General features: G+C 42.8%; 1 protein-coding gene across 4 annotated transcripts in view; it reads left to right on the forward strand.

Moving 5' to 3' along the window:
* Positions 1-24,224, forward strand: part of VPS13B (vacuolar protein sorting 13 homolog B) — a 616,840-nt gene that overhangs the window by 122,705 nt on the left and 469,911 nt on the right. For all 4 annotated transcript variants that reach the window (XM_085896658.1, XM_085896654.1, XM_085896653.1 and 1 more), the window contains exons 5-7: positions 4,407-4,574; positions 10,422-10,603; positions 15,973-16,141. In XM_085896658.1, the coding sequence (XP_085752784.1) occupies positions 4,407-4,574; positions 10,422-10,603; positions 15,973-16,141 (519 nt within the window). The remainder of the gene's footprint in view (positions 1-4,406; positions 4,575-10,421; positions 10,604-15,972; positions 16,142-24,224) is intronic.

Raw genomic sequence — 24,224 nt, forward strand, 5'->3', positions numbered from 1 at the left:
AAAAGCAAATGTAAGCGAAGACACAATGCAGAGCTATCCGACTACCGAGCACTCGGCAACACTTATACAATTCTACTTCACAGACGGCGCCGACAACACATACCCAAAACCAAGAAAAGAACACCCTCAAGGATGAGGCGGGCCTGGGGCCGAGACCGGGTCGGGCCTACCCGTCTGATGATGAGGCGCGAAGTGGCGATGGTGCCCCAACTCCGCGGGCCTCGCGGACAGTGTCTGGTAGGGGGTGGGAAAAGGGGCCCCCTTTGTCGCACTATCTCAGCGCGGGGGGAAACAGGAGGGGGTTGCTGATGCTCGGGGAAAGGAGGATTTTTATTCTGTCTCGGGTCCCGCGACGAGCGTCTCCACCTCGACCAGGTCGCGCCGTCGGCCTCCCGCCTTCAGCTCCCGGCACCGACGCGAGCACCCCCTCGTCCGTCTTCGCCACCGCCACCTCTCCACAGCTCCGCCGACAACTCGTTCCAACGCACAGCTCGTTCCAACGCGCAACTTCCTTCCAGCTCCACCGACGACTCTCTTGAACTCCGAACTCACTCTTTCCAACGCACACCACTTTTCTGACGAACGCAGCCGCTTATATAAGCCCCGTGGCTTCGCCTTTGACCCCCTGCCTTCGACCTTTCACCTCGCTCCCCATTGGCCCGAGAAAAAGTGGGCGTGAATGCTTTTTGATCCATGAATTTGCATATAGCGACCGCCCTCCAACGCTCTGGAGGGGGGGGGGGCAAATCGCCCCTCGCTCACCGATTGGACGGAACAAAAGTGGGCGTGAGTCGTTTTTGATCCGTTTTTCTGCGGAAAGTCCGTGATGTTTTGTACACGCTGTTCGGTGCGCGCCCTGCACGAGTCCAGTACCGGTACCCACAAGCGGCGCAAGAACGGTGGCGATGCTACGGTTGCGAGGTGTGACGGTAAAGGTCGTGGCTGTTGTGGTGAAGCGGCGTTGTGGTGGGTGGTTGATGTTGTGATTACTGTTGAGACGTGGTTGGTGGTGGTAATAATGGCGGTTGGTCCAAAATAAAGATAGTAAAAGAAAAACGGCTATCCTGAAGTCGCAGCACGCATGAATGACATTTATTCCCTCTAGACAACGGGTTTGGGCCTAACTACACATATACTTACCGAGATATCTCACCTAAGGGACCTGAATGGTGGTTTGCGAATTTGGTCAACCACAACAATACATATATACATATATATATATATATATATCTTCTTGCTTGTTCGCCTTAGGGCCGCCCTGCGGTCGCCTTGCGTCTGCCTTAAATTCTTTGGCCGCCGCAGGAACGCCCTAAGGTCACCGTGCGACATCAAATCAAAGACCGTACGGCAACCCCACGTTTTCGGTCTCCACAATTTATAAATATGCTGTGCAGCTACCAGAAAGATAAAAACATATGTGACTGCTACATTGTGTGACCGTGGAAATACTGCGGCCGCCGTATAATTGCTAATGGCCGTAGATTTTGGAGACCCCACGGCCGCCCTGGCAAATTTGACCTAGGCCATAATACTTGGTGGAAGCACCTTTGACCACAATTAAAGGTCTGCATCTGTTGGGATAGGTCTCTCCCAAATGTGCACACCTTTGCAAACAAACTATAAATATTGCCCTTGATTGGGCAATATTGCCCATTCTTCTGTACAAAACTTCAAGCTCAGTCAAGTTGAGTGGGAAGCATTGATAAAGTATAACATATTCTCTGTTAATTGTTGGACAGCAATCTTCAAGTCATGGCACAGATTTTCAATCAGATTTAGGTCAGGGCTCTGACTAGGCCACTCAAGGACATTTATCTTTTTGTTCCTTAGCCACTCCAGTGTAGCTTTGGCTGTGTGCTTCAGGTCATTTTCATGCTGAAAGGTGAACTTCTGTCCCAATTTTAGCTTTCTTGCAGAGGGCAGCAGGTTTTCCTCTCGGAATTTTCTGTATTTTTCTCCATACATTTTCCCTTCAATCATGAGAAGTGACCCAGTCCCTGCTGATGAGAAATGTCCCGTAAACATGATGCTGCCACCACCATGCTTCACAGTCGGGATGGTGTTCTTTGGGTGATGTGCTGTGTTGGGTTTGCACCAAACGTAATGTTTGTCATTTCGGCCAAAAATTTCCATCTTCGTTTCGTCAGACCACAAAACTTTTTGCCTCACGGCTTTAGAATCTCTGGAGTGTTTTTTTGCATACCTCATACGGGGCTCAAGGCGGGATTTTTTTTGATTAATGGCTTCCTTCTTGCCACCCCACCATACAGGCCAGACTTGTGGAGTGCTTGGATATTGTTGTCATTTGCACACAATAAGCAGCGTTTCCCATAAAGGCCTGTAACTCTTTCAAAGTTGTGATTGGCCTCTTGGTGGCCTCTCCGATCAGTCTCCTCCTTGCTTGATCATCCAGTTTGGAGGAACGGTCTGATCTAGGCAGGGCCTTGGCAGTACCATATACCTTTTACTTCTTAATGATTGTATTGACTGTGCTCCAAGGGATTGGTGTGACCACTCCTCATTTTCATAAATGCCAAGGTGAGCCAATGAAAAAAGTCAAGAATTCACACGGTTTCGGAAAAGCGATGACAATAGAAAACCTATACTCCAAGAAAACCTCCAGAAAACCAAGACGCCAAGGTGAACAACGAATAGCCAAGATCTTGTGAAAAAAGCCAAGGAGTGGTCACACTGCAACGGATATTGAAGGCCTTTGAAATATTTTGTACCCATTCCCTGATCTGTGCCTTTCAACAACTTTATCCCGGAGGTTTTTTGAAAGCCTTTCGTGTTCATGGTTGAGTCTTTGCTGTGAAATGCACTACCCAGGTGAGGAAACCTCCTGGAACAGCTAATTTTATTCTAAAATAATCAGAATCACTACAATTTAACACAGGTGGAGGCCAATTAACTTGGTGTGTGATTTTGAAGGCGATTGGTTACACCTGAGATAATTTACAATTGGTATTATAAAAGGGGGGGAGGGGTGGGGGTTGTGGTGGACACTTACCCAACCAAGATATTCTAGTTTTGTATTTTTAATTAATTTTCTGAAATTTATAGAATTTGTTTTTAGCTTGGAAGTTGTTGTTTACATTGTGTAAATATCGATGGAGAAAGTCTGATTTAATGCAATTTAATTCCAGGCTATAGGGCAACAAAAGGTGAAAATCTTGAAAGGGTGTGGAGACTTTCTTTAGGCACTGCATATATGAATATATATATATATATATATATATATATATATATATATATATATATATATATATATATATATATATATATATATATATATATATATATATATATATATACTTTTTAGAAGATGCTGGAACAGACTGCTTTAAGCCCTTTGTGACACATTTGGATCATTTCACTGTGGCATTAGAATATTGCTCGAAATATAGTGTCATCCTCGGTTTGCTCTTGTTACTTTCTGCCAAAGCTCTCAGAACAGAAAGTAATCTCTGTCCATTAAAGGAGAATCCTCGTTGGCAGATTCTGTGCAAGCCTTCCGTGTTGTGCACACACGGGCGCATTCTCTCTGCAGCACTCTTGCCTCAAAGTATGTTTACCTTTACGAGAGACAAGACTCTGCTTTGGCACTGTAAGCTGCCTAATGCCACGCAGTAAGTCTGTTTAGCACCGTCTGTTTCTTGTCGTGCACATTGTGCGAATCTCTTTCACAAGGCGTTTTTCTGGATTTCTAACAAAAACAAAAACAAAAAAAAAATCCTTTTATTTTGCCACCCAAAGCTCAACCACTCAAGGAAACTGACAACCGTCAATCATTGTGCATTGGTCTGATGAGACAGCCTTTACATTGTTTACCATGAGGAACCAGTTTTTCTGTTCTAGCTTGTGCAACACAACCTGGTACCAAAAGCACCACCACTTTTTCATGTACTTTGGTCTGGCTTTGTGACGTATTGTAATAAATTAAAGATCCCAGATCACACATTTACATTTGCTTTAGCACTGGAATTAGAACTGTCCGAAATGGGATGGCTTGCTGGTATTCCTATCTGAACCCCAGGTTCACATCCAAGTTTCCATGTGCAGTACATTTGTTTATCCATTGTCTACAAATGTCGACATAATTCGTGTAAAAATACACCGACGTCTATTTATGTCTTTGTCCTGCTCGTGATCTCTGTATAGCCCCACTTTGGGCCTCAGATTAATGTAAGAATAAATTGGGGACCGATCTGGAGTTGGTTTGTTTTTGTCGTTGGTTTGTAGCTGGTTTGGTGGTGCATTTTACGGCGTTGCGTTGTTTTGTTTTTGTTTTTTTACTTTGGCTTGGCATGCGAACCCGAGCAACAACTTGTGCCGAGGGCGCTTTGGCGGATCTGCAGCAGGGTGCCCTGTTTTATGTGGTGTTCCTTGTTGCATGTGTTTTTCAGGTTATGTTCAGAGCTTGATGCGGCGTGTCGTGAACAATGTGAGCATCTTGGTGAATAACTTGATCCTCAAGTACGTGGAAGATGATATTGTTCTCTCTGTCAACGTTAAAGCTGCTGAGTGCTACACTGTGGACGAATTTTGGGAGAGAGCTTTCAATGACATCTCAGGTCTGTTGCTGTTACGGTCTGCACGCTATCATTAGACAAGCCAGACTTCTGCCAACACGTATGCACCTGCAACACCACACTTGATGATATCACAGACCTCAGAGTGCTTGAAATGGTTTGGAGAGATACATGCAGAAAAAGCTACATATTTGTGAGTGCTCACTTTACAATGGAGGTTTTCATGGGGGAGGGGGGGGTAATTGGTAGGGGATCGGGGCAAGAGGGTTGTTTTTGGCATTGCTACCTTTTCGTAAGCAGCATTTTGGTTCCCATCCTAACTTGCCCTTAGAGAATGAAAGTAAACCACAACAAGGGCATTGCATTAGCACTAGCATCTCATGTAGATCAGCGTAGTCGATGCAAGCAGGTTTCCTTGGATTTAATTTTAATTTTATTTGTTTCACTGACAATCTGATAGTGGAACAGTCATTCTGCGAATTACCCAATTTCCAGAAGATTTGGGTGCAAATCCTTAATACTACTACTTCAGCAAGATTTGAGCTCACAACCTCTGGTATGCCAGCCTGGTGTCTTTAGCACTAGGCCACCACTGTGCCCTCAAAGATGTGCAGTGTAACATCCTGTGCTACTGTCTTCTTGGGATCAGGAGAATGCAGATGGAAGCACCGAGACGTAGCCAGGTGGTGCGTCAGATTAGTCTGCAGAGATAACGAGAGGGTTGGCAGCTGTTAGGGTTGCTAATCATCCGGCCTTGCAATGGTGAATGGAAAAATTGGCAGCCTCACACCTTAGGAGTTTTGTGCTCGCTGTTTTTCACACAATCCTGTTTGAGCTTTTGCAACTTAATCTGCCACGGATTATTTTGAATACTTTATTTTGAGCTCCGGAAGTTTAAACAATGCGATTCATATCTCGGTTTGTGACTGGTTTCCAATACGAGCATTACATTTGTTGCTGCATTGAATGAGACGTGGCAAAGCTTATCGATCTCAAGTCGTGCAAAATATTGATTCCTCAAATGTCTGCTTTGTTTGTTTACTATTCTGAGAATTATGCGAAAGGGGCACAGTATAGTGTGAGTTTATGGTTGATGTACCAATATAAAATCCTCAGTACTTCGCTGATCTGAGATCCCATACCTATTAGTCATGTGAAGTTTCTCGCAGAGCTTTTATCACTACACACCATTTGCTGCGCTGCATACGGATAAGATTACTCTCTCGAGAGGAGGCCCTTCACAGGACACTTTGGGAGATGCATTGGTTTTGAACCACAGTGGACATTTTGAGTAGTACCAGGGCAAAATAAATCTGCCTTCCACTTTTTATCGACTCGGTAAAACGACAATTTTATTATTCGCTGATTCTCTTGTGAAACTCACATGAAATTGACATGAAAATGTTGATCAAAAGTCACTCCGTGATTAAACAATGTAACCTCTGGAAAATGGTCCTCCCCTGGATTTTTCCCAAGGTATTGTGAATAGTGTATGTGTGTGTGTGTGTGTGTGTGTGTGTGTGTGTGTGTGTGTGTGTGTGTGTGTGTGTGTGTGTGTGTGTGTGTGTGTGTGTGTGTGTGTGTTTCGGCTGTCCGTTTTTCATTCGCTATTATACACGGCCAGATAATTGGCAATGCAGCGCACGGAGCCACTAAAGAGCCGACTAAAGGTAATCAAGGAAATGCGGGAATAATTAGTCTTTTTACGAAGGTAAATATTTACTTGTGCTCACTTTCGCAACGAATACTGATGCTATTTGCTCATAATCAAGCTGGCTAACAGTCTTGTGCTGATTTATTTTGGAACTTGGGTCTTGAAATTGTGACAAAATGTCATCTTCTTTCCCAATGGCAAACATGTTGGTCCTTCACATGCACCTCGCCGTGCAAGTCAGGTTTTAATGGGGGCTGCATAAAGCTGTGTGTGTTTCTAGTTCTCTGGCGAACACATGGTAACCTGCTTCCTGCATGCAGTCCACAGAGGAAATGGTGCGTGTGCGCGGCCGTCGCGGAGTCCTCGCGCGCGGGAGCCTAATTTACCGGCACGCATTTCGTCACTTGCCGGCAAATGGGAGGACTGTCTGGGAGGCCCGTCGCAGGGGCCTTGCACTGAGAGGCTTCAGTGCGCCGCGGTCAGAACAGAGGCTGCCCACAGTGTGCCATCTTGCTGACTTGTTGCCTTTTAGGGCCCACCCTGCCATACTTGTGGCCTTGGCTAAGGGGACACCCCTGCCTTACCTCCTTCCCCGGCCCTCGCAAGCCTAACAAGCACACACCTTCACTCTCACCGTCTACGTTCGACATTAGTGTTGCTGCAATGACATTTGTACTTCTTTTGCACCTGTAAAGGTGGTGGTTTGCAGTAATTGGATCCATTTGTTGGGGTTTGCAGGCTGCTTGTTAAGTTATATTTTTGCATCCATCTCTCTGGCATAACCACGGACCTCACACCTACAAGTGCGGTCCACATACAGTGATCCACTTTTGTGCGTTTTGAAATATCAACAGCATTACATTTGCACGCATTGTACTGTTAAACATGATCTCACAAAGTTATGGCTCCCCTCTATATCCTATCGTTTTGTTGTGCTGATTTTATAAGGCAAATTTCCAGGGTGTTTGTGAAAGCCCAGCAAAATCGGCTTGATGTTTCAAAGGACGACTTCAATAATAGCTTATTGTTTGTTCATTTACAAACGTGTGAAACAATGGTTGAAATCAACAGGATGTTGATTGAGGTATGTTAACTCTCCGTGGGGAAACTCGGAGAATCTGATGTTTCGGGCAATAACCCTTCAGCGGAGCAAAAAGGCAGTGCTAACATCCAAAAGGAGAACCTTTCATGTGTCTTTAAGTGTCTGCATGTATAATACAGTGGGAATTTCTAAAACTAAAAAGGATCACTTATTATTATTATTTTTTGTCACGGTGCTTCCCGTTTTTTTGACGGCGAGAAATTTTTGAACAATCCCTTTGGTTTAATTTGAGCTTTACTATGTTTTGCAAAACAACTGCCCATGCCTTCGTGTTCCCTTGCGTGAGAGCAGTGCATTTGAAATTGCCGCGCCATGTTTTAAATGTTGTCAGATGTCATTATGTGTCACGTGTCACGAAAGGGCCTAATACTCTGAGCTATGTCATAATGTACTTATAGTGTAACATAGCCGTTTGAAAGCACAAGGCGATTACAGTTGAAACAGGAAAAGGTGCTTTCCAAGCAGGTGGTTCCAATACAATGCCCACGCTGTTCTACATGCATGTGCATTGCCTTGGCACCGCTTTGGACACCAATCAGCAGTAATCATTCCCGGCTTTCTGATCATCATTCGAGCTGGCAAATTTTTAAATAGCCTCCCAATATGTGTTTTCACGACTGACAGCCAAATTAACCCTCGTAACCTAATTTTTTTGTCTTAATCCACAGACCCTGGGCTTTTCTGATGAATAAATATATATTTTTCTCAGGCTGGGTGAAGCCAAACGATGCAAGCTGACTGTGCTGCTCACTGCCGTGTTGCTCACCACTGCACCCTCCTCTAATGTTCCTTTATCATCCAGCAATGAAGGGCCTTTTTTGAAGCCTTTATTTTTCATCATCATCATCATCATCATCATCATCATCAACAACAACGTTGTTAGAAATCCTCACATGTCTATTGCCCACTGTTTTGTGCTTCCCTCTCCTGTCCCTGTTGTCACCTGCTCCCCTTGTTATACATTCTGTGTGTTTGCTCTCATACGAGCCTTGACATTGTGTACAAAAAACAAACCAACTCTCAAGGTGGGAACAACACACCAAAGCACGTCTGGTCTTTTATTTATATTTGCTAAGGTTCCATGTATATGATTACAAAAATGAGGTGTAGGAAAACGATTACAAAAACAATGCACTACTTTTGAAGGTACTCTCCATCTTTGGACACACTTTCTCCACTGGAATAGATGTTTTTGTATACATTCAACATAGATTTAATGCCTTCAATTTAATGTCATTGCAAGGCAACACTCTCTGTAGTCTCTTTAATCAAAAACCTTGTGAATTATATAGTTGTGGTGATAAATCATCAAGTGTTCTTAGGGCGAGGTAAACATTGTGCATGTATTGTGTTTATAATTTCAAGTTGGAAGTCACAGTACCCCCGCCCCCACCCCTCCCCTTCCACCCCCTTCATTGTCATGGGTGTGCAGTTTTGATAGAGAATCGTTTTCTTCCTCGATTTCCAAATCCAGCCCTGGAATCCTCCACAACGATGTGGTTGTGCGTGCTATGGTTATGTTGGAAATTGGTGAGGGAGTCAGACCCAGAACTGCCACGTTGGAAGTCGAGCGTTCTCCTGTTGAGACGCACGTAAAGCTTTACACTTGGATATATAAGTGAAAATAACATTTGGATCGAATTCCTCTTTGCTAAGACGCCCTGCCAGTACACTGACTCACTTCACAAGAGCATGAGTAATTTTCAGATCAAATTAACTTTATTAACTTAGTTTTCCCGTCTGTGGGTCTGCGCTCTATTTGATAAATGCTCCATGTTGCTGTTACCACAATTAGTGTTTACTTGTGTCGCCCCGCTGCTGTGTGAAGTACCTTTAACTGGGTCGGGTGGTCAGAAATTAGTGACTTGTGCAGCTTTGTGATGGAGTAATTCGGGAAAGGAACTCGATAGCCGTCTCTGTATATGGCTGGCTTAACCGACTGTGAGGGGGGTAGGAGAAGAGCTTTTAATTTTCAGCCTGCGGGCAGGTAGCCGCTGCCATAAAACGTGCATGGAATAATGAATTTTAGTGTTGGGCTAAATGAAAACACCATTAAAAAGTCGGTGGTGTTCTTGGGTGGATAAACCTCGAATTTCTTATGAGGGGCCTTGTCTGCAGACACATGTTCCGAGCCTTGTCGTCTCGATCTTGAGTTCTCTGACACGTTCCCTCAGCTTTGGCCCCACAGTGCCTTTCTACCAAACCCCACCGCCAAACTCACTCTATTTGGCTGCCATGACTCGCACACTCTGAACCACCGAATAGCGTTTGTTGTGACGCTGTCCACTCTATCGTCACTTGCTTTGCCGTAGGGCTTTTCCACTATTGTTGTGCTGAGGCTCCATGGTTGGCATGCGTTGCCTAATCTGGAGGCCTTGTGGAAACCATTATGCAGCTCTCCCACAGAACCAGGTCGGGTATAAAAAGAGCCTTATGTTTTGAATGTGCATCAGAATAGTTCAACAGGTATTTAGCTCATTTCGGTCGGCTGGAGGAATGATGAATGGCTATCATCGAGGCTTGATGTTAATATCTAATTACTAAAGGCGGACTAAGGTTGTTATTTTTTTTTTCTCAACTGTTTTATATACTCAGCCATTAAAGAAAGCCTCTGTAATAACTGTTTGAGGTTCTGGTCATGGATTGCGACAGTGCAATACAGCACTTCCTCAGTGGACAAAACAAAGCTACGTCGGCCCACGAGTTCATTCTAATGGGTTCCTGGGGGGTGTTCCTGCAGAGAATGCATAAGGACTGGAGAAACACAAACACTGCTCCGATTGAAGGAGTTTTGGGCCAGTTGCTCTGAAAGACAAATGAAACGTGCTGGACCATTTAAAAAAAAAATTATCCAAAAGCACAGAAGCATTCTATGAGTATTATGGGTTTTGTTTTACACTGCTCACCGCGGTGATGAAATGCCCAGTCAAAATTTCATGGAACGCTGCCTTGCTCGCTTCCCCCCACCCGCTCTCACCCTCCTTTACTCTCATCTGTGTGCATGGGGTTCTCCATCATTTCTGTTTTCTTGTCCTCCATGTTTCAACTGTGGTCCCTATCGCTCCCCATTCATATTCCCTCAAACTTCTCAAATACCACATGTGAACCTCTGTGCTGTGTTTCCGTGCGCCAGCTCAGGAGTTGGTGCTGCGGAAGGTTATTAACTTCTCTGACTGCACTGTGTGCTTGGACAAGCGCAATGCGAGCGGGAAGATTGATGTGTACCAGGATCCTCTCGTTTACAAGTGCTCTTTCCGTACTCGCCTGCATTTCACATACGGAAGCATCAGCGCAAAGATGCCTACGATTGTCAAGGTCTCGCTGGCACTTACAAACTTCCTTTCACATGTGCTCTGTTATGTATGATGTAAAACTGATTTGGAGATCAAATTGAGTCATCTCCTCCCTTAGTATGTCCCATACACCTCCCCACCTCTTCCCTTATTCTGATATTTTTCCAACCTCCTTTCCCTTCTTTTCCTTCTTCTCTCATACACTCTTACTTTTCCTTCTTCCTCCTCTCTTATTCCTTTCTTCTACTTTAACAATTCTCTATTTAGCCCCCCCCCTCTCTTGCCCCCACAATAACTATTTTATTCCTTTGTGGTGTTGAGGGGGTCATTAAAATATACCTGGGTTTGTCTTTGCACACCCAGGTAGCTAAACCACCAAAGTCATGTAATGGCATTGTTTTATTGGGTAAGGAATTTAAACAATGAATGTGAAGGTTTATGAAACAGGTAGAACAGAAGGTGAAAGGTTCAGACATTGATGATGCAATGGAGTTTATTGGGGATCAAGCAGATTTAGTTGATGTACATGAACAATGTTAGGACTTTGAGGGAGAGCTTAGTCACTTGTCTAAGATGAAAACTCCAACGTTTTTAATCCCAGCAGGGTACTGTTGAGGCTTATAAATCATAAGAAGTAAAGTATGTTTAAGCAGAGTGGAAATCAATAATTTATGCAAGTAAATTTAACACCAGGAAGCTGACAAGCTTGGTGATCACTGGTGTGGGAGACGATCTGTCGAATGACTTTCTTCCATTTTATACACAGTAGGTAATCAGCACATAGGGACAGATCAGTTGTTTATAGGCCTTGGATTTTAAACTGAATAAAACAAAATATTGTTGCAGTTCTCCAAAACCGCATGGCTCGAGGGTAATGGCACCCAACATGCAGTGATCCCCAGGCAGTTATTTTGTCAGTCTCCATGCAGTTAGACCTTCCCCTCATGTCTAGTGGGTTAACGGGACAAAGTGCATTGCGTGGGTCTAATAGGTAGGTCTATTAACTATATCTCTGTCTCCTATTCCGATTTCTAATCCAACCCTTTCCTTTTAGCCATGGTACAAGTCAAGCAAGCAAGCACACACGCCGTGAAATATGCGATTGAATAGCAAACACAACACGATGCCTCCAGTTTCTTGGAACCACCACCAAACTCCCTCCAACAAGCACACTATACAAGCACGCACATGGCGCACCATTATTTCATTAAAATCTGCATGCCAATTTCCAACGGCATCTCACCTTGCTTCACCCCTCGCTCACCAAACTTCACCATTTCGACCACCAACACCTCCCGCACACGGTAAAAATATTCCTGCACCCCTTTGTACCTCTGCATCGCTACAATTTGTCATTAACCAGAGGCGTGCTGTAGGACTCGGGCTGTACTCGGACTTTGTGACGTGGGGACGAGCAATGGACCTTAATTGCACCAACCGCATCTTGCCGGGGATGCACCGGGTGAGCACACGGGATTGATACGATCCTCGTCCAGTTGTCAGAACACGGCCAGACGGGCGGCGAGGAGGGGTGGTTGGAAAGGTGATCCGGGAGTTTGGTATGGGGCCCGGGTGTGCATTTTGGCTCATGAGAGGCGGTCCATGGGTGGTGGGTGTGCATTGCTATTTGCCATTCAGACTGTACTCGGGGCACATTCGGAGCCAGGTTGTTGGCTCATACCCTATGTTGAGTCAGGAGCCCCTGGCCGTGGCGAGCTGGATGGGCAAATGAGACCGTTTCCGGCCATGAGAGCCTGGCAGGGCATAGGTAGAGTCGCTGTGGCCCAAAAGAGGAGTGGGATTCTGGTCACAGCACGTCGCCTTCGCGTCGTCACCCCACCCTTCGCCCAGGGTTTATAAAAGGAGGAGCGTGGAGCTGCTCACTCTCTGCTTCACCCTCTTCTTATCGACTCCTCATTGCCTCTGCCCTTCGCTGGTTCTTCACTCGCGCTAGTGTGCGACTGAGACATTCTTCTTCCTGAGGACCAGTGCAGAACGAACGTTGCCACAAGCCCTGGCAAAGTGACTAAGCCGGAGATAACGCGCCAACTCTTGAGGTGGGAACACTCAAGTGGAGTGTCCCCATGGAGGTACATGCTACACTCACAGACCTATGCACGACTAGGTTTGGGATCTGTTGCCTCATGCATCTTCTCTCTCCTTTCTCTTTCCACCCCTCTACCTCGTTCCCTTTGGACGCACAAAAGAGCATCATTACTGACTTGCAATCCCATTTTCCTCTGGCACGACACAGTATCCCCCATATTGCACTACACCACCACACCTCCCACTCCCACACCTTAGACACCAGTATTTCTTCCGCTTACCTCACCTAAGCATACTGGGTTACCATGCCCGGTATTGCGAGGCCATTTGTCCTCATCTTTTCTCTCTCTCTCTCTCTCTCTCTCTCTCTCTCTCTCTCTCTCTCTCTCTCTCTCTCTCCCTCTCTCTCTCTCTCTCTCTCTCTCTCTCTCTCTCTCTCTCTCTCTCTCTCTCTCTCTCTCTCTCTCTCTCTCTCTCTCTCTCTCTCTCTCTCTCTCTCTCTCTCTCTCTCTCTCTCTCTCTCTCTCTCTCTCTCTCTCTCTCTCTCTCTCTCTCTCTCTCTCTCTCTCTCTCTCTCTCTCTCTCTCTCTCTCTCTCTCTCTCTCTCTCTCTCTCTCTCTCTCTCTCTCATCTTCCTTGAGTTTATGTGTATGTGATGGTGCCTGTCGTAGCATAAGTTAAGATTGTAGTTCTAATGGGATAAGTCTGCTCTGTGTCTGCTTCTGAAATTGCTTGCCTTTTGTCGCACCCCACAAATTCCTTGCTATCATCTGCTGTACATAATAAAAAACCCCATTCACTGTGCCATATTCGTTTCCTCGCTTGATTGTAAATAAATGCTTTGTGTAGAAATGTTCCCAGCTCATTTTTGTATTTTCCTTCATTGGTCCAGCATGGTTCGTCTTCCAGTTTAGCCGGGACGTTATCCCCCAATTATCTGTTTTTCTAGCTGGTACGTTCTTGGCAGTTGCGCTTGGCTGCATCTGATCCTGTAAGGTGATCGATTTGAATAAGGTGTACCGAGGACATGTCCCCTGGTGATTAGATCACATGACCATTAGGTAAACGGTAATCATTCGACGGAGGACCCTAAGTCACGTGGTCGAGTTATTGGCGTTCACGGTCGATTAGCAACTCACCGTGTTGCAAAGTTTTGCGACGGTTTGCAAATTGCAAACCGGCGACGGTTTGTTGCAAAAAAGTTTGCAAAGTTTTGCGACGGCCTGCGAGCACACTGCACACTATCAAATGGAATTTGGCCGACATAATTGTGCAAAGTACACGTTCGTACAAAGTAAACCAATAAAAATGGACAGCAAAATCGACCTAAATACAATAATACAGGAGCTAGACAATGATGTATCTCACAAATACCTCAAAGTCGAAGAGGGCCACCAAATATGTCATACACAAATGCGCAATGCAATTGCCAAAGAATACCTGCATGGAACGAGGCTCATCCTGAAAACGCAACTTTCCCAATAAACAAAATCAAAGCCATTAACCAACTGGCAGTGCCAGTGTTCCAGTACAGCTGCAGGATAATAAACTGACCACAAGCAGAAATCGATAAACTAGATATCAAAACAAGGAAACCCCTCACTATCCACAAAATGTTGTGCAAAAAAACAATGCATCCCGACAATGTACCTGCTTGAGACGAGAAGGAGGCAGCAGCCTAATGGAGCTCAATCAAGTGCACCGAGTGACGACTGTGGTATTGGCTGAGTATGTGAAAAGTTCAACATACTATTGAATCCAATTTGTATGCAAACACAAAGACAGCTCAGGTCAGAACAGCTGTACACATAAAGGCACAACAAAGTCGGTAGAGTAATCCACTGGCACATTTGCAATAATTTCAATATCCCAGTTCCAGAAAACTCGTGGAAAGATGAACCAAAAGCGATCATTGGAATCAAGGAAGTACGCTCATGTATGACCATCGAGCGTGAACAAAGAAAACAAAGCATCATGACCCGATATCGTACTTGGTTACAAAAAAGAAAAGAAGGCATTACAAAGTGAGATGTCAGTACCCAGCGATTTTGGCCAAAAACAACGCACCAAGCAAGAAAATAACCCAATACCAAGATCTCAAAAATGAAGTGAAAAATTATTGAAGCTGAAGAATGCTGAAATTATATCTGTGATAATATAATTTGAGGAATGGGAATGATAAAGAAGAGCCTTACAGAGATCTTAGAAACCATCCTTGGGAATATTACTACAAATGAAGTGCAGTTGGAGGCTGTCTGAGGCTTGGTGATGATCCTGAAAAGAGCCCTTGGAACAAAACTTTGAGAACAAGAAAACTTCACAGCTTGGTTAATGGATTGTGACCCTTTACTGAAATGGAGGTGGATATTTCGAGACCTGGGAGAAATCCGTTACACCTTTGGAAACATGCGTATGGAGATAGCAATCTCTCTCACACACACAAACATACAAACACACACACAAGCACACACTCTTGGCTCGCGATACCCATGTAAAAATGCACGTTTTAAAATGTTTTTTTTTAATTTTCGATACATAATTGAGGCTCATTGAAGTGAGATGACAGAGCAAGACAGTAGTAAAAGAACAGTGATGCCTTTGACCTGTCTGTGATGTGAGCATGATAGTTCTTTCGCTTCATCCACAATGTGGGACATGCGATTAATGTTCAAAGGTTTCAATTCCATAGAAACGATGAGAGACAGATGTGATGCTGGACCCTCAAATTTTAAGGAAGAGCAGTACTCCATTGAGCCCTGAACAATGGCTTTGCAGGTTATGTTTAGTTAAGATTTTTAAAGTCATGACTTGGAGCAACCAAGGATGCTCAGCCTGCTATTGGCGTTGGAGGTCAGCTTTGCTATATGGTTGACCCAGGAGAAGTCTCAGCTCATGGTAATGAACCTGGAAATCCAAGAGACTGAACCTCTTTCAGTTTCTCACCATGGAAATTCAATATTCTTTGTTAATTCATCCATTACCCATTAATGTCCTTATAATTAATGTAAAAATACATTGAAATCTCCTCGTGTTGCCAGCATGTAATACATGTACAAACTCCTCTGTGAGCTTTCTGGATTAATGAAGAATAAATTCCATTCTCCTTTTTACTCTTGCTCCTCAACTCTCTGATCCCCCTTTTTCTCCTTTATCCTTCCTCCTCCTGTTCCTTTTCTCAATTGTTTTATTTTCCTCAATTTATCCCCCCTTCCCCATTATGTACACATTGTTGAAAGTGCCTTTTTTCGTTCTTTATTTAATGTTCACTCTTCATGTTTATTTATTACTCTATTATCTCTGGCAGGCGTTAAGCAGTTGTAATAGTTGCCTTATGTCCTAACACAGATCCATACACTTTGTGAGTCTCTCAGCTTGTCCATCACCGACCAGCAGCTTCCCATGTTCATTAGAATAATCCAGCTGGCAATTGCTCTTTATTATGGAGAAATTGAGCAGCCTGAACACACTGCCAGTGATGAGGAGGACCACGTGGAGTCCATAACCACATGTGGAGGTCAGTACATTGGCATTTGTTTACAAGATAGCTTTTTTTAATGATTACTGTGTTGTAGATAAGTTTGTGTACATACCTTGAATTACTTTTGACATGGGGTTGTGGTGGGTTGGATGCTGCATGTAACCGCAATCCCATTAGCAATTGCAACACCAGCCATAACTATAACACTTACCCCAAACAGAAACAAAAAAGCAAATATTGAAATCATGGTATCACAAGCTGTTGGTCATTTTTGTGGATGAATCATATCTTGGCTTTTACGAATTGTGCATTAACTATCCCTGTTAATCAACTCACATTTACTCCATTTTACATTGATTTTATTTAAAAGAACAATATGCTAATTCATATTCTCACACAAACTTGTGTGAAGATATTGCAACGTGAACCGAACCCTATAATGAAGACTTGGTCAATTGACCCTTTGACATTGAAATGCAGGTATGGATGGGGTAAAGGCTGCGACCAAGTTGTCTTGGCCAGAGCTTTGGGAAGATGTCAGAAATGGACATGTTTAGATGTGATTTTGATAACCGAGACGGCATCCAAGTCTAGCTTTACGATGACCACCACCATGTCCTTGTCCTTTCCAGGATGCAGCATTTTCACCAACTTGGAATCTGATATCCAGAGGAATATATATCAGAGGAGTTTCTGTGTATACAAAAACCTTATTGCTATTCTGGAAGTGGAAATGGAAACAAATGTTGCAGAATCCCTTTTGTGTTATGTCGCTTCATGATAAGGAAAAGTTGCTCATTGGATGTGTGTACCGCAGTCCATCCAGTAGTACCCAGAAACGTGAATTGTGAGCAGACGAACCAGAAACTTATGGATTTAAAATGGGATGAGGAGCGATCAGAGTTAAACTGTGAAGAGGCATGGTGCTTCTTTAGCGATAAAATGGAGGTAACCATAGACAAATGTATTCCTCAAAGTGTACGGACCAGGAATAGTCAGAAACAGCCATGCATCACCAACAAAACAATGGCTCGATCTCGTAAGAAAGGGATATGCTTGAAGAAAGTACGAGACAAAGAGTGACAGATTATGGCAAATATCCCAAGGAGCGAAATAAACTCCGCCTGATGACACGACAAAACTGTAAAGACTTTGAGGATAGTTCAGCTGAAAGCATAAGTACAAACCCAAAAGGATTTTGGAAAGTGTTGTAATCTTCATCCTGATGAAGCAGCACTTGTATGGAAGGAAGGAAGGAAGGAGGGCAGGAAGGAAGGAAGGAAAGAGAAACCATATAACCTTTATAAAGCACACAGAGTCATATAAAATAATAAATTGCTTTAGAAACAGTCACGAGGACAAAGGAAAATGTGATCGCTCGTACGCTGCTGAGGTTTAAAGTTAAAACCTCCACCACAAGATACTGGATGAAACTGCCACCACAGTGACTGTAACCAAGCATGCAGGGATGTACACACACTGGCGGAGAGTCCCTTTACAGATACCAATCTACCCATATATACCTCTACTTTGTATAGCAACTGCCGACTGTACATCCTGATCGGGATATGGACTGTAGGGCATTCGGCAAGTGCCTTAAGCACTCACGCAAGCACTCCAATTAAATGGTTGATAAGGAACGGCCTTCTTGTTAAGCGAAAGCAAGATGATTGGTAATGGCACATACCTGCAAAAACATGAAACGCCGCCAATTTCTTCACATTTTCAGATTTCACTCTAGATTTCGAGTTTAGTCAATGTGATCTGATACTCCAGATTCAAATTATATTTCAATTATTTCCTTTAGTTCGTGAGAGTTGATCATGGAAAATCACATCATATAATGCATGAAATCGCTCAAAGCTCCTAATTTGAAGACGATAGCACTTACAAAAGCAATGTGTACAGTGATTCGTAGGTATGTAGATGAGGCGTTCGATGATGTCAGTGGGGAAAAAACAACATTTTGAGCGCTTTATCGTTGATGAAAAATTGCAGCCTGTTCCAAGTCAAGGTTTGGTTAAGCAGGCTGAACAAACTGGTGAATACCCCAGTGAGGTAACTGAGGCATGCGCCTTAATACCCCATCGAGAGCGTGGTGTCTGAGGATGCGCCTGATAAAGGATATAATTAAATAAGGCCGTTAATTATCTTCAAAAGGGGTGTTTTAATTAGCCCAAACACCCAATTTTCACTTGTGCACTTCCTTGGAGTTCCTTTAGCATGCATGCAAAGTTTCAGGCTGCTAGGTTTCATGGTTTTGGAGTTATGGAGGAGACACACACACACACACACACTGACATTTATTATTGTAGATGTTTGTGCACTTTGTGCTTTTGATTTTGTTTTTTTAGGCCATGGGTTGCTGGCATACCCAATGGTCTGGATTCTGGTCGGGGCCTAAATTTTTTTTAGAACCTCTGCTCTTGGCCATCTTGCCAGCCTGACATGGCCATACTTGAAAACCTTCACAAAATGTTGATCTTCTACATGGAAGGGGTTTGAATTTTTGTCCACTGTGCCAACCAAAGCAGAAGTACATGCAAATGTTGCTACGTATCAAATACCAACTGTCCCAAGGCTCAAAACTACAACCCAGGTGTCAGTCAAACAATTTCTACTTTCTTTTTTTTAAACCACCTAGCTCAGCCAAGTGTTTTGGGATCATGCCAGCAGTGCAACCAATCCTTTACTTTGAAGACACAGCATGTGCAAGACAGTCAGCGAGCTCAGGGTGTTTCGACATGTGTTTCAGTTGGTAGAGTTTTTTTTTTTTTTGACGTTCTGGATCGGTTTTAAAACGACATTACCCAGATCAGCAAGAGTGATGTCTCTTTTTAGAATCCTTTCATGGGGCGTGTTTTGTGTTTGTCGAGTTGAGCTTCTGTTAGTAGAGCAGCTAAACATCACTTTTTTTCACCACAGGATTGATCCATCAAAGGTTTTTATTTAAGTCATTTAAGCTGGATGTTAAAGTAGCTTCAAAAGTATGAAGTTATATTTTCAAAGTAGCTTTAAGAGCAACTCGATTATTTTGTTTTCAAAATAGCTTACGAGTGCAGTGGATAGTTGCTTTTCATGTTAATAGGAGTAGCTTTAACTAACTACTTCATTCAAAGTAGCTTCCCAATGATTGCCTAGTGATAAATCTGTTATGATCTCTCATTGAAAGCTCACTTTTAATCTAAAACTTGTGAGTCCTCTGGCAGTTGTAGTCCAGTAAGCGTTCCGAATAAAGCAAGGTTGACAAAGCTACTCTCGAGTCTTGCTTGGAATTCGAAATTTTTCAGTGCTCAAACAATAGCGAAGAACAACAAGAGCAAGAATTGCTTTGCAATACATGTCCCCTACTGATGTGATATTTTCTAAGTCCAAAAAGTACATAATTCTGTGAAAAATTGACGAAACGCCTTGAAACTTGTACTTGTTCTGTATCTTATCATAATGTAGCCATGTACCAAGTTTCAGTTGAATATGTTGAAGGGTATGGGAAAAAAGTCTCAAAAACCCCAGGAAAAAAAACAAAAACAGACAGATTGTGAGCCCAGGGGACAGGTACCAACCCCCTCCCCCTCCAATCCCTCATAGGGAATTTTCTGGACCATAATTTTTGAAGAATATGGGTCTTATGGCTTTGAAATATGATTGTTTACCAATTGTGGAGGTGTGCTCAGCTGTGTTACAGAGCGATTTGTATGACTACTTTTAGTGTAACGGTGAAAGTAAGCAATTTTTCAAACATTTGGATGTGTCCTGATTTTCCCAATTCTGAGGCAACAAAATGCATTTTTCAACATTTTTATCTGGAATAAATATCATATTTCACATTTACATGTAATGAATATCATATTTAACATTTACGCAGGTCAACATTCAATATCAACACAATTATTACTTCGAAATGAAAAGAAATGAGTTCCTTCGTCCAATGACATTTCGCACAAAATATCTCGTAACATAACATAGGGGAACAAATAAACCCTCCAAACCATAACTAAAATTATGTATTTTCTTACAGTTGGATCAAACCACTCATACTTTACTTCAACAAAATATTCGCTGTAGCATGTATGTACCTGCTGTCACTCATAATTACAATCCATCGTACTGATACCATGAAGGCATGATTGGACATGCGTGCAAATTTAGAACAAAAATAACTACTTCAAACATTTTGTTTCAGTTGGAAGACTACAATGCACAATAACTTTTTATCAATGACATTGTCTGTTGTTCATCTTCACTGCTCTCATCTTCATTCCAAAACATTGCATCTGCCAAGATGTCGGACACAACATCATCGTTATCTTCGTTGTTATCCTGGATTTTAGTTTATTGTGCACAAAGGATGCCCACCAGCTTCTGTGTCAAATATAAATATCACACTTGTATTTTGGATGTGTATAATTTATTTATATCTGGTAAGGCCTTAGTTATTTTATAACTTGGTTTACACAGTTCTTCAGCTAAAATGTAGGGTCCGGTAGGTCGAAATATAAATATAATTTCAATTTTTAGAAATTATATATTTTTATGATTTTTTTCGGATGTTCTATGGAAAAGACAAGGGTAGGTGGGGGTGGGGGGGGGTGGGGAATAAATATAAATCCTGGACCAGGAGGATATAAGAAAACATTGAAGATGGAAGACCATTCAAATGCAGGATGCCCATGTTCACTGTATCATCTGATGTAAAAAACAATAAAGAAGGATTAAAACTTGTTTTTACAATATAGTCTGGCATGTTTTTCTTATAGAAACCTGTTGGATCATCAAACAAATGGAAACAATGCTGAGAAAATTACTGTCCAAGTCGTAGATGTGTGCGTGCACACCAGTGCATAGTGCTGGATATGATTTTAGAAAGGTGTCCAAGAGGAGTCAACACGCTCAAAACGGTCAATCAGAGCCATAACCAGCTCTTACTTTTCAGCGGGCATCTGATCGAGAATGTTCAAATGTATTCCTCAAAATAATGCCCTGTTGTTCGACATGCGTTTCAGACTTTATGGGATAAAGTACTTTATGGGATTTTGAGTACTTTATGGGATGTATGTTTATATCCATGGGGGGCCATCTCCCCATCCCCATGAGCACATCAAAGGCTGATTTCTGGTCCGTTGAAGGCTGAATATCAGCATCTCGCAGGGAAACTTTGACGTACTTGGCACCGAAATCTTTCAATACGAACAGCGATGTTCAACTTTCGATGGAACCAAAATTGGCACGATCGAGAGTCGCCTGCGAATCATCCCTGCTGCTGCACTGAATTGATGCAATAGTTCGGCCAGAATATTCGTCGTCAAGATGTTGCGTGATTAAATCACCAATACAGTCACTCAAATTTATACCGCTGACATACTTCTTAACAATCACTTTCGCCCCAGAAACCACAGTCAATCTGAACCACGCTGGCCACTGCTCAGATGCCATGACCGAAGACTACTGCGCAATTTGGTTAAAGGGGACTCGGCATTTTGGTGCACGCGCGCGGAATTGTATTTTGAAAATAAATGCTGACGTTTACATTTCGGGTTTTGAAACTTTTGCACCTTCGGCGGAAAATGTATAAATATAAAAGGCTAAAAATGTGTTTTATATTTATATTTCATTTCAGCAAATATACCGTCGGCTTATCCGTAAACCAAGTTATAAAATAACTAAGGCCTAAATACAACTACCATTTTCAGCATTACGTTTTCTCATATACTAAGTAGCAGACAGATTTTGAACTTGAACATAATTTTGAAATGCTAAGATTACAATAAGCAAACAAGCGTATAATTAAACATACAAAGTATGGTGGTGATCAGTGGACAAGCTGACAAAAATCAGAAATAAAATGGTGTTCATTACCTGATGATGGTACATTTGATGTACAATCTGTATTCCTTACGTGAGGTATGAAATCTCCATCACACCCGTCATATTCGAGGATCTACTCAGCCTTTCTCCATCCATGTGATTCAGGAATCTGTATAACAGGATGCTGGACATGGGCATTTTACCAGATAAGCACCTGGTAGTTAGCCCTGAGGACGTGCATCTTTAGTGGAGACAGACGGTGGCAGGAGGCTCAAATCAATTCCATCTGAGTTGGATAGCAGTTGTGTGTTGCCAGTCTGGAATTTCTGTTTTTCTATATCATAACAGAGTTTGTTTATATCCATGTACAAAACAAAGGAAAGATGTCCTAATCTTCTGTCCTGCATGTGATGAGCTGTGATAATCTTAACCTGTGATTCAATTTTTCAGGCCAAAGTTGGAAAAAGTAAAAACTCATTTTGAATACATGTTCAAGATGTTCATGCCATACATTTTCAAGAAAATACGATTACATAGTCTCCATATTAAAAGTACTTTATGGGATTTAATTGGTGTAGCAAACATGCCCAAGACTGCTGTGAAGTTCCATATTTATGACCGTTGTCATGGAGATATTGGTTTAAGCACCTTGCATGTATGAAAGCATGTACACTATGCATATTTGTTAAAGTACCGTGGAAAGGCTTGCTTCCTACTAATTGCTGCCTGTGTTTGCTCTGGCCTTGCAGATCAGGTTTTTTGTGTTTACATTATTACCTCCACTACCGAAGGTGAAGGAGGTTATGGTTTCACCCCTCTGTCTGTTTGTGTCCAGGATATCTCAAAAAGTTGCAGATGGATCCGGCTGAAATTTGGTGGGCAGGTTGGGTGTATGACAAGGACGAACTGATTAGATTTTGGTGAAGATCCGGATCCGGATCCGATAATTTTTAAAGTGATTCTTCACCATTGAGAGATGGGGCTAAACTAATATATAGCGTGATATCTCAAAAAGTTGTGGATGGATTCTGATGAAACGTGGTGGACATGTTGGGTGTGTGACCACGACAAAGTGATTTGATTTTGGTGAAGATTCGAATCCGGATCTGGATACGAGAATTTAATCTTAAAGTAATTCTTCACCATTGAGAGAAACGGTCAAAAACGATATATAGCAAGATATTTCAAAAATGTATTGGGCCCAATATGTTTTCGTGGATCAGGAATTATGTGGTGGAGGTATGCGCTCTATCGAGTGTCCTTTTCTCGTTTATAATTTAGTTTTCTTGCACATTGTTGAAGTCTCATGGAAGAACACATTGGATGATGTTTCCTAGCATAAGGTGTATATTCTCTTCACCGACTAGCCTTGGTTCCGCCAAGGAGCATTTTAAATGTGCTTTGCTTGCTGTGTGTGATCATGTTGTCCTCTATGGTACTCTAAAGTGCATTTCCACAGTTGTGCAGACCTTCCAAGTGTTGATGAAAAGACGATGGCAGGGTCTGGTTTGGTTGGTTTAGATTTGAGATCTCGTAAAAATAAAAAATGCGATTCTTCCCACAGGCATTTGGCATGGAGAGAAGTTTGTTTGCAGTTTGTGCCAAATGTAGAGGTTACCAACGCCTTGCAAAGCCACACTAGACTGCTGCATGTGTCTATATGTGCTCGGGCAGTCGCAGGGATTATGAAAAGCTTGGTTCTGGGAAACATTATTTTTCTCAGGTTCATTGCCATGTCACCGGGTATATTCGTTGAACTGCAGTTATTCCTGCAAAAATGTTCTCGTATGCAAGTGCTCAATTCTATTGGTGTTTGCATCTACCTTCTAAAGAAGGTCTATTCTTGCTTATGAAAATGGCAAAACTGGTTGACAGGGGGTGAGGTCTGTCAGGTTGACCTCGAACTGCAGCACACACCTTTGCAGGGCAATTATGGAATGAGTCTAATAGGATTTTTTTTCTTATTTAGATAAAACATTTCACAATACTCAGTGAGTGGGTTTAAAGTTGATTGAACAAATAGAGGCGTGGTAGTGGGATTTGGATATGGTTGGTTGTTGTAAAATGGACATACACATAGGTGAATGCACACATCTTGACCAACAACATTCTTTGGATAAACTGCTTTTAAACTGTTGATTTTGTTGAAGGTAGGTGGAGGCTACTGCATTCTCATTGGTCGCATTTTGCTGCCCATTCCAAGTTGTCCTAAGGGCAATAAGAATCGACTCAATCTCTGGACAGGCAGATAATCTCCCTTACATAAGGTTATGGGTGAGCCAGTTGGGTTTTTAATGGACAATCCCATGGTGTC

This window comes from Eptatretus burgeri, chromosome 9 (genome assembly GCF_056783735.1).
Source record: "Eptatretus burgeri isolate ZD-2024b chromosome 9, Ebu_testis_v1, whole genome shotgun sequence".
Lineage (NCBI taxonomy): Eukaryota > Metazoa > Chordata > Myxini > Myxiniformes > Myxinidae > Eptatretus > Eptatretus burgeri.